The 19,631-nt window shown below is 40.6% G+C and overlaps 1 protein-coding gene across 1 annotated transcript in view; it reads left to right on the plus strand.

The window, feature by feature from the left end:
- Positions 1 to 476: 476 nt before the first annotated feature.
- The window catches only part of LOC115230338, a 38,990-nt gene continuing 19,835 nt past the window's right edge, over positions 477 to 19,631 (plus strand). Inside the window, exon 1 of the mRNA XM_029800540.1 lies at positions 477 to 3,442. Within this exon, the coding sequence (XP_029656400.1) occupies positions 509 to 3,442 (2,934 nt within the window). The 5' untranslated portion in view covers positions 477 to 508. The remainder of the gene's footprint in view (positions 3,443 to 19,631) is intronic.

Genomic DNA, 19,631 nt, shown 5'->3' on the forward strand with positions numbered 1-19,631 from the left:
TATATATATATATACTATCGTATATATTATATATATATATATGTATCTATATATAATATATATGTATATATATGTATATATTGACTGGAGTCTGGAGCATCCCCTCAGCTTACCAGCCCTGGTCAAACTATTGAATCCATGCCAGCATGGACAACAGTTGTTAAATGATAATGATGGTCATGATGTGTTGTATATATATATATATATATAGATATATATATATATATATACATATATATTATAGATAATTTACATTAGTATATAGATAAATTCTCAGATATGAGATAAAGTCATTGTCACCAACAATATATGTATATTTGTGATTTGATGTGTGAACATTTTAGCATGGCCTAGATTTTTGTAAAGATTTTCAGCAATTTTTCTAAGATATATGAAGAAATAATTTTTTAAAAGATGTTTTCCAGTTTTTACCAGATAATAATATTACTTTTTTTCATTTATTTTGTTTTAGGAAGAAACCTTAGGATCTGCTGCTTTGGGAGCTAGAATGTTTAGCAATAAATGCCATCGATCCAGCATTTTTCCGAGTTCTCAGTATAAAAAATTAAATTCTGAATCAAATGAGTTCAGTGGTAAGTCAAACTATTTAGAAGCAAATGATGAAAATATGAGTTCTGTTGGAATGGACACTTTCACAGTAGAAAACATAAGTTTTTCTCAGCCAAAGTCTTTCAAACAAAATAAAGCAGTTGATAAAAATGATACTCTAAAAAGGCAGAAAACTTTAGAATTCCTTGAAAAGTTGTTGAAGAACTGTGACCCTGAAATAGAAGAACAACTCAAAAAGCTAGTTAAAGAAAAATTTGGATTACATATGAAAAGTAGTCATCAAAAAGAGGTTCTGTCATCTAACCAAACTGTAAATGGTATTATGGAATTTCTGGAGCAACAAAGAAATGATTTTTTTCTGCCTTGTAATTCTTCTAGTCTTCCCTCTTTGTCAGGCCGAAGTAAGAATGATTGGAGTAAACTAAGAGCTGATAACAATAGGAATCTGATAAAATCTACTAAAGCATTTCTTTCTAAAAATAGAGTGACTGAAAGTACTCCTTCGTTTGTTTTGGGTGAAAGTAACTTGAATGAAGACTCAGATGAAGGTGTCTTCTTGCATGGAGAGAACTGCTCAGAGAATAAACCAGCAAGTAACTGCACTACTAGCAATATTTTTGAGACCAAACCTCACAAGGATTTCTCTAATAGTCCTCAGCATGACATGTGGGATACCATTCATCAAGTTCTTAATGAGCAAAAGTTAGAAAATCAATTTTGGCAAAAAGCAACATCCATAAAAAACAATTTCAAAACAAAACTCCCTAATTTTATGGACACATCAAGCACAGAAGATTCAACAATTAAAAATATACTCAAGTCAATAGGATTTGATACAGAAATGTGCAAAAGAATGCAAGAATGTGCCAAACAGGTATCTGGTATAAATGATCAGTTGGGGTCTGATAAAAATAAACGATTAACAAACAAGTCTAAGCATAGCCTGTCTCCTGAAATAGATAAATGTGGTCTTAAAAGAGCGAAGAACAAAATTCTGTCTTCTGAAAAGGCATCCCATAAAATTCTTTTTAACAAAAATTTCATTGCAACTGTCCCACCTATTGATACATCAGTTCCACCACCTGTTGCTAATTTCTCAAACACAGTAACTCCCCTACCTTCTCTAGCCCCCGCTCCTTTGTCAGTACTTCATAGTAGATCACCTGTATATTCTGTGTTACCATCTGGCCTACCAACACCTATTGCTCCTGCCAATTATACTCATGTTCCATCTCAACCTGCAATAGCACCATGTGGACCATTTTTTGCTCAGCCTCAGACATCTACCCTTTTCCCTCAACAGTACAATTTTAGCAATATGTTTGAAAAAAACACTTGTTACAGCACTTCAAAATCTATTATTCCTACCACTATACCTTGTCCACCTGTACATTCAAACTTAAAAGTTATACCTCCCTCCCCTGTTCCTACATCAAATTCTTCTATACCATCTGCCACAACTCCTTCATCATTACCTGGTTCTTCATTATGCAGGGATAACTCACCCAAAACAGATAGCTGGCTATCTAATAATGAAAGGTCTTCCCAATGGAATTTACTTTCTCCATCTCACAGAGATAGATCTCCTACAACATCACGCCAAAATAGGTCTCTTACACCCTGTTCATCAAGGCATACATCTTACACATTAAGATGTGAAAGGTCTCAGGTTTCTAGCTCATCAAAGGAAGATAAGTCACATAGTCCACTTTCTTTAAGGCGGGGTAGGTCACGAACACCTAGTTCTTTGAGGCGAGATAAATCACGAGAAAGATCACTGACACCTTCAAAATCAAGACGGAAAAAGTCACGAAATCAAAATAAACGAGATAGATCTAGAACACCTTATTCTTCAAGAAGAAGCCACTCAAGATCACCATGTTCACTGAAAAGAGATAAGCTAAGATCTGTTTCTGGCAGAGGTTCAAGATATTCTAAATCTAGACACAGTCGGTCACCAAGTAAACCATGCAATTTTCACTCTAAAAGATCAAAGTTACTGCATCCTGTGGATGAAAGATTTGCTTCTGAATATGAATATTCACCATCTCCTCCACTTCAAAAGAGAACTGCTGTACAGTGTAATGGTTCGACTGAAGGCAAAAATAATACAAGTTCACTGAAAGTGCAAGATGTAAAAGAAATTTTTGCCCTAAAATCTAAAAATTTGAATGCTTCTACAAACAACTCCAATAGAAAGTATTCTTGTTTTCTACCACATGAAATTGAGCAGATAATAAAACAAAGGATTTTGTGCAGCAGCCGTCTTGAAATGTTGCAAAATGAACTAGCAATGCTTCGCAAACAACAAAATGAATTGATGCGCAAGAAACAGCGTGAAAAAGATGGTCATAAGGATCCTCTTTTGACTGAAAATGCTGCTTTACAGGAAGAAGTTAGCAATCAAGTTAAACTGCTGAAAAAGACCATGGAAGAACTTAATGAAACTTTGGAAATATCAGGAATGTCTATGGAGTCTTTTACTTACCATGAAAAATTTTATCAGTATTCTAAAAAATCTTCTTTATCTGATCAATTTGGATTTAAAAGCAAAAGTCATGAAAGTAGAGCTAATGAAAAAAACAGAAAAACAAATAAATTCCATTCACATGGGTTTGACAAAACTGCTTCTATACAAAAGGAGATGTCTTGTGAACGTTTCTCTTCTCGAGATAATAAACCTTTACTACCTTTGGAGATAAAATCTTTTGCAAAAGGAAGTCAGTCCAGTGATAAAGATAAGTTCTCATGGAATAAAAGGATGGATGATAGCCAGCTGCGTGAGGACAAAGATAAGAGAACTTCTCCATTCCCATTAAAGTGGTCAGCATATTCTTCTGAAAACTTCTTGCATAATTTGCATGGAAACAAGGTATGTTATATTTTAATAATCATTTATAAGTCACCATGAATAAAATTTTGGGTGATAGCACTCAACAGTGATGTGTATAAATACAAACTTGTTACTAGCTCTACCACACCTGAGGTACACAACGGCGAGAAATTTTCTCCATGACATGACATAATAAGTGACTTTCTTGCAGGTTCTGCATGTTTAAGCTGGTAACGAGTTTATATTTATACATATCACTGCTTAGCCTTGTCGTCCTGCATTTTATTTATGGTGAACCATCAAATAATGCTACCAGTCATTGAATAATGATAGGAATATCATAAGAGAGATAAAGTCTCTCATGGCATCACCTTGTTTGGTTTCTATGGCTGAAGAGAAGATAACTACTCCAAAATGCATGCATCCCATAGTCTGGTCAGGTAGTGCTGCTTGCTGATTCAGTGCATTTGCACCCATTTGTCAACAGTCAGAAATTTTCTCCATGGTGGGATGCAGTGAGTGGCTTTCTTGTGGGTTCAGGTGTGCCTCAGGCATGTTTCAGTTGGTAACAAGTTTGTATTTATACACATTGCTTTATGCTGTCACCTTGTATCTATGATTACTGTATCGACCTATCAAATACCTTCGGATTTAGTTTGTACCTGTCACAAGGTATATCTAACCCGCATTGAGTAATATATTTTTAAACAGTCATTCTGTTAGCCAGGTTCATTGTATAGAGTGCTTATTGTGGTATTTGCCTTTTCCTTTACGCTGTGTGTGTGTATCATCATCATCTTCATTTAACATCTGTTTTCCATGCTGGCATGGGTTGGACTGTTTGACAGGAGCTGGCCAGCTGAAGAGCTGTCTAGGCTCCATGTCTGTTTTGGCATGGTTTCTACGGCTGGATATCCTTCCTAACACCAACCACTTTACAGAGTGTACTGGGTGCTTTTATTCAGCACTGGCACAGGTGTGTTTATGTGGCACCAGCACCCACAAGCCTGCAAGGTTAGGAATGCTTGTCTGTATGCAAGGACAACCACACTTTTACTTAGCTTGACGTATCTTTTCAAGCACAGCAAACCGCCAGGAGCCTTGGTTTCCTGCCATGTCCTCTGCATCCGATGTCTTCCTTAGTCTACTCCTTCCACATGTTCCCTCTACAATTTGAGATCAGCACCTCTTGATGTAGCTGTTTTCATTCATGTGCATTACATGACCATACCAGTGCAGTCTTCTCTCTTGCATGCTACATCTGATGCCTTGTATACCTAGTTTTTCTCTCAAATTACTTACACTGTCGTATATGCACACTGACATTACCCATCCATTGGAGCATACTGGCTTCATTTCTTTCAAGCCTTTGCATATTCTTAGCAGTCACAGCCCATGTCTCACTGCTATGTAGTATAGCTCTTTTTACCCAGGTATCATACAATCTGCCTTTCATGCTGAGGGAGATGCCCTTTGTTACTAACAGAGGTAGTAACTCTCTAAACTTTACCCAGCCTTTTCTTTTTCTAGCAGCTATGCTTTCAGAACAACCTTGCCCATTACTGGTCACATAAGTAACGGAAACTGTCTACTACTTCTAAGGATCCCTGCTGACATTTGAATGAGTCTATTTTTCATACATTCTTGGTGTTTAATGTACCTGTACATCTGCCACATGTAAAGACTACTTTCTCTGTTAACCTTCCTCTGATATCTATACACTTCTTATGGTCAGTAGCTTGCACTGAGTACATCTTACGGAGTTTCTTCCAAAACATTTTCTACATATCAAACAGGGTCATCTCCCTGAAGGGATCTGTGCTTTGTCTGTTTTCCTGCTTATCAATACTTTGATCTTTGCTAAATTAACTCTAAAGCCCTTTGATTCCAGTCTGTGTGTCTATCCCTGAAATTTCTTCTCTAGTTCTGGAAGAGAGAAGTTCTCTAGTTCTGGAAGTGATTCAGCAATAAAGAACAAGGTCATCAGCGTGGAAGAGCTCCCAAGGGCAGCCAGTCTTAAATTCCTTGGTTGTAGCTTAGATAAACAAGAGGGGGTTAAGAACAAATCCCAGGTGGACTCCTACTTGTATGTTAACCTCCTTACTATACTCATTGGTGACTCTCACCCTACTGACAGCATCCTTGTACATGGCTTGTACAGCTATCACTAACCACTCATTTGTCCCTAGGTTTTGCATTGCCCACCAGATAAGAGAGTGAACGACCCTGTCAAAGGCTTTCTCCATTTCAACAAAAGCCAGATAAAGAGGTTTATTTTTGGTCAAGTATTTTTCCTACTGTTGCCTCACCAGGAAGATAGGATCAGTGGTGCCTCTACTTGGCACAAATTCAAACTGCATCTCATCTATGCTAACTCTCTTTCTAATTAATTGTGCTATGACACTGTCTGCAACTTTCATCACCTGGTCCAACAATCTGATACCTTTGTAATTATTTCTGTTTAGGGTATCACCCTTGCTCTTGTAGCAGTTGACTATAATGTTGCTACACCAGTCATTGGGTATGACTCCCTCTTGGACAACCTGATTAACTATCTGGGTGACCAGGTCATATCCCTCCCCACCAGATATTTTAAGCATCTCAGCGGTGATACCTGATGAGCTGTCTTCATGTCTTTAATTGCTCTATTTACTAAGTTACTGTGGATTTGAATAGCTGGCTCCTCTGTTGGATCCATGTTAGGCAGGCTCTCCTTTTCCCATGCATTCTCTACATTTAGCAACATTTCATAGGTGCACTCCCAAACTTCCTTCTTTGCAGAATCACTAACTGCAAGTGGGCCATCATCTGGGCGAACACATTTCTTTCCTACTACATCACGACTTTCTCTAACACACTGTCTTGCTATCTGAAACACATCAACCCTCTGGTCCTCATGTCATAGAACATTGGCATACTTCCTCCTTTCTCCTTCAACCTTGGCTAAGTATACCTGTCTTCTAGCCTCCTTCCTAGTTACCAGATATAGATCTCTGCTACCACCGTTCTTCCAGTCTTTCCAGGCCTGTTTCTTCACTTTAATGGTCTTATCTACAACTTCATTCCACCATCACATCACCTTATGTCTGGTTGGGACTTTGCACCACCCACAGATTTGGTCTGTGACATACAATGAGCTATCCTGCAGGAACTCCCAGTTGCTCTCCATGTAGTTCTTCCTCCTCTTTCTTGTTAAATTTCTCAAGTAGGGTGTCCCTAAATTTCTGACCATCTAGAGGATACTTAAGCTTCCAAATCCTTCTTTTCCAGATTGGTCTGCTTCTTGGAATCCTTCATGCCTGAAGTCTAAAGCCACTAATAACTAATGTATGCCAAGGGGTACATTCTTCACCAGGGAAGGTCTTTGCATTTATGAGCAACCATATATTATGCTTTCTGATAGCAATAGGAAGAAGGAAACGAAAAGTGATATGATCAAGTTGAAGAAGATGGCACGCTTAGCTGGACATGATACACATGATTGAGAGCAAGCAATGCAAATTGAAGGGGGCTGTATGGAGGGGTTTATATAAAGATAGCAACAGGAAGAAGGAAATGAAAAGAGATGAGATTACCACTGGAAATTGAGTCAAGACAAATACAAAAGTTTCTATAAAAATATGAATAAGATAATAAGGGATCTTTTATGTACTTGTTGGCCCTGCTAAAAATAGCAACTGAAATTCCTCACATCACACCCTACTGCCTTTTACAATGTATGTATATAACCAATCTGTTAAGTTTGTTTATGGAAAATGTTTTTGAGTATCCACATAAAAGCTCCTGTGTTATTATGCTGTCTACAGAGAAGTAATTCCAACATGCAACAGCAATTTTAAGGGATAGTACTGAATTGTGCCAATACAATGTAGGATAAGTAGTAGTAGTAATAATAATAATAATCCAAGGTGCATGGCTTAGTAGTTAGAACGTTGAGCTTATGATTGTGAGGTTGTGAGTTCGATTTCCGGACCGGGCTGTGTGTTGTGTTCTTGAGCAAGACACTTTATTTCACATTGCTCTAGTTCACTCAGCCGTAGAAATGAGTTGTGACGTACTGGTGCGAAGCTGTATTGGCCTTTGCCTTTCCCTTGGATAACATCGGTGGCGTGGAGAGGGGACACTGGTATGCATGGGCGACTGCTGGTCTTCATAAACAACTTTGCCCGGATTTGTGCCTTGGAGGGTAACTTTCCCGGTGCAATCCCATGGTCATTCATGACCGGAAGGGGTCACCCTTTAATCCAAGGATGGAATTTTATAAATATTTTAATACATCGTTATGCATGCTTCCATAAATCACATGTTGTTTTTGACTATAATGTGCATCCATAGGATGATTACACTATAATTTGTAGTATCCATGGATATTACAGTGAGTCATTGTTCATGTGTTCATTTTGTTAGATGTAATATCCATGGATATTACAAATTATTGTGGATGTAGATTATAGTCACAAGGTTATGCCATTTTTGGCAAAAACTACCACTCTCCACTTTGCCCTGGTTGGGGTGTTTTTGTCTCACCACATTTTGCAAATGCTTCAGAACTGCTTAGTAAAATGTCTGGTTAGCAGTTTGTCAACGAGGAACAAATTTTGTGTGGTCAATTCCTTTCACATCCATGAAACAAATCAGCACCGTCTTGACATTGGACCTCACTTATGTGCTTTTTTTGGTGGGGTGTAGTGACATTGAATGCTTCCATTGACTTGATTACTGCTTCATTTTTGGGTCATAGCCATAGCACCAGCTTTTCTCACCAGTGATGACCTTTGGAAAAAGGTTCAGATCAACTTCCAACTGTTCTTTCAGTTCACGACACATATTTAGTCATGACTACTTTTGATCTTCCGTGAGCAAGCAAGGCACAAATTTTTCTGCAACTCTTTCCATTTGCAATTCCTTGCTCAAAATTCATTGGCAGGGGCCCCAAAATACCCTAGTCATATCAACAAGTTCATCAGTTGTTCAGTGATGGTCCTCCAAGATCAGTTCGTGAATTTTAATAATGTTTTCATTCGTTTGGGAGGTTGATAGTCACCCTGAATGAGGTTGGTCTTGAAGTGACAAGTAACTATTCCTAAAGCATGAGAACCACTCGTAAACTTGTGTTTTGCTCATGGTAGCATCTTTGTAAGCTGTTTGAAGCATGACAACCATTTCTGAGGAAACAAAATTCCACAGAAGCATGCTGTTCCTTCGCTTCAGCCATCACAAAAATCAACAAACAGAGAAAAAGCACTGCAAAACAAAGATGCACCACGTGATTGTACAAGTTCACTTGATGCTGCCAGTTGGCAGACTGACGTGTGAGGGTTGCATCAAGTGGCTTCTTGTGACAGAAGCCTGAACTACAATGGGCTTGACTCACAGAGAATGTTTTTGGTTACTTTTCGGTGCCCCCTAGTATGTGGGCTCCGTACCCTGAACAAGCAAAAATCTCTATATTACAACAACTTAGAACATTTATGGTTTAATAATATAGGGGAAAATGCTATACAAGAGAAAGCTCATCTCCTAAGCATGGAAAAGCTCTTGAGTCAGTACAATCTCCTCAGTACTGGTTGAGTACAATGATGTAGGAAGATAACATCGCAAACCAATTGCTGCTTCCTTAACTCTCAAAAAGAAGATCTCAACTTTACTTCAAAGACACCATAAAGCAATATATGAAGTATTAGAGGCATTGTAGATAGCACCACTGTAGGAGATACGGCAATGATGACAGTTAATTCAGAGTAATGGATATAATGACTACAAGGTTGACAGATTACTACTACTAAAAATAAAAAAGTAAGCTAATAAGATTATCAGTTAAGTTGAATCATCATTGTCATCATTATCATTTAAGGTCTGCTTTACCTTCTATGTTGGCATGTGTTGGATGGTTTGACTTTAGCTGGTGAGCCAATGGACTACGCCAAGCTCTACTGTCTGCTTTAGCATGGTTTCTATGGCTGGTTACTCTTCCTAATGCCAACCACTTTACAGAGAGTACTGGATGTTTTTATGTGGCACTAGCATCTGCAAGTAGCTTGCAAAATAAGTCTCCTCAACTGTTGTGTGAGAACTATGGAAGGAAGTGGCTTTGTTCCAGTATGATAGAGGGATAGAAACAGGTGTCTTGCAGTAGAGGTTAACTCAGTTGAAAAAGTGGAAGGAGAGAGGGAAAGAGGGTGAGAGAGAAAAAGTGATGTGTTGGGGTATACATCCAAGTTATGGAGAAGGGTATATAAGTGAAGTGGTACAGATGATAGGATAGACTAAGTGGGTATGTAAGTTTGTGAGAGTGTAAATGGTGTGTGAGAGTTAACGAGGAAGGGAATGCAGTGATTGAAAATGGATGGAAGGAGGAGCGTTAAGAAGATGAGACATGGGGGAGAGGAGTATAGACATAAAAATCATGTCTTTACTGAGATGGATGAATTTCTCAAGCACAGCAAATTGTCAATCAGCTCGGTTCTTTGTCATCTCTTTTGTGAGGCTCAACATCTGAAGGTCATTTTTCATCACTTCATCCAATGTCCTCCTGGGTCTACTTCTTTCACAAGTTCCATCCACATAAGGCTTAGCACTTCTTTATGCAGCTTATCCTCATCCACGTGCATCAATAACCATACCAGCACAGTTTTCTCTCTTGCGCACTACATCTGATACCTCTTATTCTCAATTTTTCTCCCAAAACATTTACACTTCATTATATACATGCATACTGACATTGGACATTCAACAGAGTATGCTGGCTTCATTTCTTTCAAGCCTTCATATGTTCATTGCATTAACAGCTCATATTTTACTATCATGTAGCATTGCTGTTCATACACAGGAATCATACAATGTGCCTTTCACTCTGAGGGAGAAGCCCTTTATTACCAGCAAAGCTAATAGCTCTCTGAACTTTCTCCAGCCAGTTTTTTTTCAAGTAACTACATTTTTAGAGCATCCTCTTCCACTGTTAATTAGGTAACCCAGGTAACAGAAACTATCTACTACCTCTGAAGATCCTCCTGGGCTATTGAAGGATTCTATTTTCAATGTATTCTTAGTATATATTGTTCTTGAACATCTACCAAAGACAAGGACTGTTTTTTTCTGTTAGTCGTCTTGTGATTCCACTGCATCTCTTATGTGTTTATAGCTTGTACAGGGTACACCATATGGAACTTTTACTACACCTTCTCTATATATCAAGCAGGGCCATTTCCCTGAAGGAATTAATAATTTATTTGCTTTCCTGATACTAGCAGTTTAGTCTTTGTTAAGTTAATTCTATGGCCCTTTGATTCCAGGCCCTGTTTCCACACCTGAAATTTCTTATTTTCCAGAAGATTTTATCATCATCATCATCATCATCATCATCGTTTAGCGTCCGCTTTCCATGCTAGCATGGGTTGGACGGTTCTACTGGGGTCTGTGAAGCCAGAAGGCTTCATCAGGCCCAGTCAAATCTGGCAGTGTTTCTACGGCTGGATGCCCTTCCTAACGCCAACCACCTTTTTTTTTTTTTTGCTTGTGAGGAGCCTGGCTGATGCTCCCCTCCACCTTCTTGCATGCAACACACTTCTACAAGTCTCCATTCTAGCTTTTTAGTAATTTCACCAGCTCTATATTTTAATGTACCTACATTGATTATACCTGCTCTAAGGATGTGGATGGGTAGGTGTGAACTGGAAGAAGGCTGGCAGCATTCAACATCTGTTAACGAGTAAGTTTGCAGTACATTTGCTTGCAGGTATATCAGTTGCACAGTCAGATAATAGATAATACCACTCACATGAATGGCCATGCTGGGGCACTGCCTGTGTAATCACCTTTTCAGTGACCAATCTTATGTGATTAGCTTTTGCTGAAGGAAGGAGTTCAACATTGCTGCCCTCTTTTAAGTTTCCTACCTTGATATTGGTTCATCTGGGACCTTGGATAGCAGGAAGCCAAGTTGTTTCTTGAAAACATCTGCCCCCACTCCATGAAAATCCCTCAGATGCAAGGTGTTAAACAGCTATGGGCCCTTGAATCGCAAGCTATTGCAGTACATGGTCTTCACTCTAGAAAGGACAGCTGGGACCTTTGGAACAGTACAGTGATGTCCAGTTCAGGGTCTGGTATAGCTCTTAATTCTAAAGTTTGGCGCCACCTCCTCCAGTATCTTCCACACATACATCACTACATATCTCTCTATCTCCACTCCAGGGAGTTAACTTGTTACTCTTTCAGTCTCTCTCAGTAGCTCAACTGTTCCGTTGATGCAATCTTCCTTTTGTAACATCACTGAACTACCTCAAGTTCTGCTATTAATCTCACAACTGCAACCCTCTCTGACACTGCAACACTTGCAACCCTCTCCAGCTGAGCATCCCTAATTTTGTGGGCTCATAAATGCTGGTTCCACATAAAAAGCACCTATACTGGTGCTGCATAAAAACACTGAGTACACTGTAAAGTGGTTGGCATTAGGAAGGGCATCCAGCCATAGAAACCATGCCAAAACCAACAGGGAGCCTGAACAGCCCTTCAGCTGGTCAGCTTCTGTTAAACTGTCCAACCCATGCCAGCATGGGAAACAGATGTTAAAATGATGATTAACTACTATTTGTCCAGGTCCTCAAACACTGAAGGCCAACTGGTCATAGACAGAAAGTGTTGAAAGAAGAAAAAAGTGTTAACAAAAAATGGGGTGAGATGGAAGGAAAGGTCCTCTGTGAGCCTAGCATTATTATGGTGGTCATGGGAGTAGGTGGGAATGGCGGACAGGGGTGAAAAAATGGCTACAATTATCATGGCATCTGAGAAAATGGATGACTTGAAGGGCTTTTCGAATGAAATCAATATACTACATATTTAGGAGAGGGTTAGAAATGGCTAACACTTAGCTAAGACTTCAATGATATTTAATACCATGAAGCTAATAAGCAAATGGATAAATGTCTGCATGCATGACTTTTATAACAAAAAGGAAGCCAGAAAACAGGAAGGAAGAGGGGATAGAATAATGCTTGCTGTTCCATACTTAAAACATTACAGCACTTAAATACATACAAACAAATAAACACTTCAGTTTGTACACACACACACATATATATTTTTATATATATATACTAGCAGAGATACCCGGCGTTGCCCGGTTACATTCAATTGAAGTATTAGACTTTTCTGTTATATGGATACACACACACACACACATGTATATTAATATAATTACATGAAAGTACATGAAGTTTGTTAAAAAAAAGGGGATCATGTATATACCTCCTGGCTGTTGAGATTATAACACCTCGTAAACAATGTTCCTTGTTTTTCCTTGTGGAGCATATACCAAAAGGTTTCTTTTGGTTCCTACTCTTGAGCAGCCAACATACAGTTGCCCATGCGAGAAGCAGGGCTCTTCCAAGAGGAGACCAGCTACAGAGAGGGTTTGACCCTGAGATTTGTTAATGGACATGGCAAAGCTGACACGAAGGGGGAATTGCAGTCTTCTGAATATAAATGGAATTTCTGCTCCTGATGGAGTAAGAGGAAATCTTGGAATAAAGACGTCATCACCTTTTCCACATCCAGAAAGAATGATCGCCTCGATAACGTGTGACATCATTTTCTTTATCAACAGTCGTGTTCCATTGCAAAGTCTTGGTGGTTCCAGATTGCAGAGTAGCATTACAGGAGTTCCAACTTTAAGTGCTAATATGTGTGGAGGTAGTCCAGGAGGCTCCAGTGAATTGAAAAATTCAGGAGGATAGTTCACAACTTCATTTATAACTGGGATTGTATCAACAGACTTGTAAGTGTGTATAGTGCCGGGAAGAGAATGCATTAGCTGTTGATTAATTTTGTTAACAGCGACATTTTTTGGAGCAAATATTGCTCTTTCACACAGCCAATAGTGATTTTGGTAGTTTTGTGTGAAGTTGAGAAAGACTTTGTTTTTGAGGTCATTTACAGAATTAACAACAGAGGAAAATGACCACACTTCCATTTGTCCTGCAACATCGAGAGGCATCTTGCCTTCACCTAGTGTAAAAATGTCCTGTGCAAACTTTGTGGACATTTTGTCGCCGTGTAGCTGAGCTCTCATGTTAGTGGTGAGACTGAGGATTGTAATATGATGCCACAGGGTAGAGGACTTTAGGCATGCTTGGACCTCATCTGCTTGAGTGCCTTTCGGAATGACAGGAAGAGTTTGCCTGAAATCACCTGACAACAGAAGCGTTACACCTCACATTGGAGGCTGACAGTCTCGGATGTCTTTCAGGGCTCTATCTAATGCTTCCAAAGCTCCCTTGTGAGCCATAGTGCACTCACCCCAGACAATTTGATGACACATTTTAAGTACTTGTCCCTGATCTGAGCTTTTGTTGATGTTGCATGAAGGCATTTCGGATGCTGCTAAATTGAGAGGGAGTTTAAAAGTTGAGTGTGCTGTCCTGCCACCGGGTAACAAAGTAGCTGCAATGCTAGAGGAGGCTACAGCTACTGCAATGTCCTGATACTGCGTAACTTCTGCAAGGAGAAGCTTTGTAATAAATGTTTTTCCTGTCCCTCCAGGAGCATCGAGGAAGAAGATTCGTCCCTCGCGACAGCAATAGGAAGGCTATTTGACCCTGACCTGAATGCTTGTGGCAGGCCATACGTTGACAATTCATTTCCACCCAGTTTAGCAATTCTGTCTTCAATGTCAACGAGTGTTTTGTTATAGATTTCATTGCTGATACCCTCCATGTCAGGATAGAGCAGTTGAGCTTGGTGCTTAAAGTCTTCAGCCAGCTTGTCTCTATATTTGAGCCATAGAGTGGCCAGATCACACAGTTCGCATGCCTGTAGTAATACTGCAAATAGTGCCCTGAGACTTTTAGGTGATTGTGATAAAGCAGCCCCTCCTAAAGTTTCATCCCATTGTGCACCATCTTCTAACAGAGCTTGTCGATAGCAGGCTTCTGTGTATGTTGTGCAGACATGTCCATGAACGGTTTTTTAGGGTCTGGAAAGACGTTGGCCCTCTGACCTCATGCAGTAGTAGACGAAGGTAGAAGCACTCTTGTTGAGTGGGATGCACTGTGTATACTCACCCAAGGCAAGTGTGAAACTTAATGCCAGGGTATCCATGAACATTTTGACCTGCTTTCCGTGGGGCCCATTTCTTTTTCCATTCCATATGTAGTACGATGGAATCTGGATACAGCAAGGTTTGAGCGAATGGATCCACTTGATAAAGCTTGAAGAATGCAGTGAGTGTGCTATCCCTTGGTTCCTCTTGCCAACAGAGAAGCATTAGCATCGGTGAAGTACACTCTTTGACCATTTTACAGGTGCAGCTGTTGAATGGCGGGGTGTCATTGGTGAATTGGAAAGCCAAAGATGCACCAGAAAGCCTCGTTGCTACTTATGTACCGTCCCACCTGATAATGCGTCACCTCATCCTGGCAGTATTCTTGTTGAAGTCCAAACATTGCAGCATCAGAACCTTTGTTTACATATTTGCAAATGTACTTGATGGATTTAACGGAGTTGCAAAACTCAACGTTGATGTGGGCATTGAAAGTCTTTGACAGGAGTGGGCAGTATGGAACAATCCATCTATTATCAATATCATGCTGTCCGATAGTTGCTGTGAAACTTCCGTCTTCTGGTTTTCTGCGTCTGTATGATGGATACCCATCAGTACCTGTCTGAGTTTCTTGTAGGAACCTCCTTGGAAATCTTTTTGAACATATGCTGTCCTTCAAGCATGGTGTGTTTATGTTGAATCCACGCCTACATGGACCATGTACCATGTTTGCTTTAACTATTTCGTATAGTTCTTTGTCTAAAGCTGGATCAGGAAGCTCTGCAGAGATTATCTTGTCAATGTCATTGGAATTGATCTTTGCTGAGAGCCAAAGCAGGTTATGAGCACGTGGAAGGCCCCTTTTTTGCCACTCGATTGTGTACATGTCACATTGTATGGGCCCAAAGTCTTGCCCTTTTTGTATGAGCTCCATGAGAGAGATTAACTTCAGATGGAAAACTCGGGTGTTGAGATTCCGGTTCGAATGTAAGGCAGGTTTGTAAGTGTTCCCAACAGTTATTAGTTGTAATGGTAGAGTGTTTATGCCAAATATGTACGTATGCATGTATATATATGTATGTATGCCTGTATATATGTACAAAATCCACTGAGAAGGCTTTTGTTGGTCTGAGGCTACAGCAGAAGACACATGCCAAGTCACCACACAGTGGGACTGAACCCAGGACCATGTGTTTGGAACATAATTTGTTACCACATAGCCACACCTGCCCCTATGTATGTGTATGTGTGTGTATGGGTAGATATATTATGCATGTATGTATGTGTATATATATGTGTACATATTACATGTACATCTATATATAGACATCTACACATAAAATACAAAGTAATATCTTGATATCATTAGTGATAACAATACTCAAAATATATAACAGACTGGAATTGTAGGCCTGTCTCTTGCAATTTCGATCAATTGGATCTTGTCCTCCCTCTTATATAGAAGTGTACGGCTGCAGCGAAATGCATTTTTGGACTTTCTTCTATCGAAGGCATTTTAACAAAAATGCTTCCATAAAGACAGTGAAAATATTGTCAATTTTCCCAAACAGGGACACAATTCAATTTTTAAACAATGACCAAAGCCCCTTCTCCGAAAGGGGGAGGGTTACGGTTTACAATTATTTAACAATTGCAACACAACAACGTTTCCTTGACGAGGAACCAACAAACGTGATTACAATAGTCAAACAGTAATAATAACAACAAACCTTTTTAATGTATCCCGATTTATGTGGAACCACTTATTCAATTTCAAGTTATTGATGCAATTTTATACGAATTGCTAATACACACACACACACATAATAAGGGTGAAAAATTGAATATTAATTTGATTAATATGAATTGAAAACCAGTGATGTAGCATATAAGACCATAGCGGATCTTCTTCTAGCAAAAACGATGACCACTATTAATGGTTCATCCCTGTTATTTAATACTTTCATTTTAATAGTTACAATATTAAAATGAAAGTGTCTGTATTATAATAGAGAGATGTTTTTGTTTCACTTTTAACAAGTAATACTTAAATAGTGGAGAAGATATGATATTGCTGTGGCAAAAAGTTAAAATTTAAGTTAAAAGTTAAGGCATGTGTAAAATTTGAATGAAATTGGTTGTGTAGTTCTCAAGTTTTAGGTAACACACAGACAGACACACATTCTCAGTTTTATATATATAGATATACTAGCATTAAAGACCCATCGTTGCTGGGTCATAGTGCTAGTGCATGTATATATGTGTATACATATGTGTACATATTACATGTACATCTATATATATATACATCTACACATAAAATGCAAAATACAAAGTTAGATCTTGATATCGCTAGTGATAACAATACTCAAAATATATAACAGACTGGAATGGTTTTATGATTACCCACAAGGGGCGAACATAGAGGGGACAATACAATCTTATGTGGGGTCAGATATACGAATGGGGTTACACAAAGATGAGTTTAAAAATTCAATAAAATACAAATATAAAATCGAATGGAGAACAGACCGGAAGACATTATGGATGGAGTGGGAGCGGGTTTAGCTCGGACCCCACGAGCCCCGCCTCCCCACTGATACTTTGGTTTCGTCTAGTTTTACATTTATGTGGTATCATCCACTCGCAACTTTCGTGCTACATCCTTCCATCGTTCTTCATACACTCTATTAGTCACTCTCTCCCGCCCTATCTTCCTTTTTAGGTAAAAGATGAAGTAATTCATCAAACCAGGGCTGGAGATGAACTTGCCTGACCGTAAACCTTTCATTCTCGTCTTCCATATCACCTCTTTCGCAATTGCTACTACAACGAGAAAACAATTCTTACCTTCTTTCGTGAGGAAATCTGGTGGGTCAATTTTTATAATAGACTCAGTCGACAGCTGTACTCTTCGTGTGCTTGACAACAGCTATTCGGCATAAACCCACACCTCTGACACGACCAAACAATGAACAATAGTGTGCAGGATGGTTTCCCTAACCCGCTCGCATCTTGGACATATCGGACTGTCTTGGTCACCGTGCCTTGCGAGTTTATCCCGAACAGATAGAGCTCCTCTGTAGCATTGCCATACCAGAGACTACTGGAAGTTATCCAGGGTCTTCGGCTCAAACGTACATCGGAACAGACTGGCCAGCTGATTATCGTTGAGACCTAGGGCTTCCCCTAAGGTATCTTCACATTCCGCCTCTACCAACCCTCTATAGAAGAATGTGGTGGAACCCCCACCGCAGGCGTTGCCCGAGCAACGGAATAGCAGGAGAGCCTTGCGACACTCCGTGTACCATGTGCCCAGTTTCGATTTACGATTCAGCCAGGTTTCCCATCCACCGAAACTAGTGAACTTGGGAAACATCAGTTTTGCTAGCGGAGACCACACCCGTTCACCATCCAGGTAGAGCCACAGATGTCTTAACCTCAGAGCATGTCTGCGCATCATCATCCAAGGCATCCCTAGCCCACCCTTTAACGGTTGTTGACAGCAAGTAGAGCGTTTCACAAGTGGTTTCCCGCCCTTCCACAAGAAGTAGAAGAGCTGTCTTTCCAACTTGTTCAACCACGAATCAGGGCAAGGAACGACAGAAAGGCGGTAGGTGATAACCGATGCGATAAACACATTGGCTACTTCCGCCCTCCCTTTCAGGGATAGCCACCGCCAAGACCAGGTCTTAGTTACTGCAGCCAACCTGCTCGATACCTCGCCCCAATTCTTCTCTATTTGGAGGTCTGGACCGAACCAAACCCCTAGCAACTTAATCAGACCCTCCGTCCAACGTCCCACGACATTGTCAGGAGGCATCGACTTGCCTCTCCAGGTGCCAAGTTGCAAGCCGACTGACTTTTCGCGATTAACTTTTGCTCCTGTCACCGTCTCGTAAACCTCTATGGCCTTGCTTACTTTACGTAGGTGATCCATTTCGGTTACGATGATGGTGATGTCATCCGCGTACGCTGACACCGATTTTCCACTACCTGGCTGTCTCGGGATGCCGCTCAGTTTTCGCAGTAATGGCTCAAGAGCCATCACGTACAAAAGCGGGGAGAGTGAACACCCTTGACGAACCGAGCGCTTGATGTTGAACGGCTTCGACAAAAAGCCGTTCACCCGAACTACCGAGTCGATGTTGTCGTAAATTTGGATAATCCACCTGAGGAAGCCAAGGCCCAGCCCGAACTGTGCCAGGGCAGATACCAGGTAGCGATGGTCGACCCTATCGAATGCTTTAGATTGGTCTAAATGGACCAGTGCCCCACCCTTGCCAGAATCACTATTAAACCCCTCTATAGTGTACCACATAAGATGGAGATTATCCTGAATGGTTCTGCCGGGAACGGCACACGTCTGTGCCTCCCCGATCAGACCATCCGCGACACGTGCCAATATTTTCGATAGCACTTTGGCCAAAATCTTCAACTCTGTATTTAGCAGAGTGATGGGCCTGAAATTATCAATGCACTCCCCCTTGCTTGGGTCCTTTCTGACGAGTGTCACTACTCCCCGGCGCACAGATCTGGGTATGAACCCATTCTGCTGCCAGTTCGTATAGACTTCCGCCAGTAGGGTCCCGAAGAAGTCTGGCATACTCTTATATAACTCATAGGGTAGACCATCTAAACCCGGCGCCTTGCCTGCACCGCAGTCCGCCGTCGCCTCAACCACCTCCCCAGGCGTGATTGGCCCTTCACAGCCCTTCACATCTCGCCCCGATAAGCGTGGCAGCCTGTCGAGGAGGTCCTTAAAGGCCCTCCTCCTATCCAGTCCGCCGCACTCACCGAAAAGCTGAGCGAAGTGCTCCTGATAGGCCTCACACATCTCCTCGGGCTTGTTTATCAACTCACCTTGTTGGTTCGTCATAGATCGAATTTTGGTGTCGTTACCACGCTGAGCTTCCACCACTCGGGCCCATCTCACGGCGTTGATTCCTTCACAACCCATTGCGCGGATCCTAGCCCTGACAATGCAGCCCTTGTGTTTGGCCTCGAGGTGCTGGTTTAATGCCAGTCTCTTGGCTGTCACCTGAACTGCAGAGCCAGTTTTCAAGGCTTCCTCTAATTCCTTAACTAGAGTAGATTCCCTCCTAGCCTCTCTAGCCACTAATCCTATGCTATATCTAATAGACTCGAATTTGATTGCTCGCTTGAGGGCATACCACCATTTGTTAT

The sequence above is a fragment of the Octopus sinensis genome, unplaced genomic scaffold, assembly GCF_006345805.1.
Source record: "Octopus sinensis unplaced genomic scaffold, ASM634580v1 Contig15370, whole genome shotgun sequence".
NCBI lineage: Eukaryota > Metazoa > Mollusca > Cephalopoda > Octopoda > Octopodidae > Octopus > Octopus sinensis.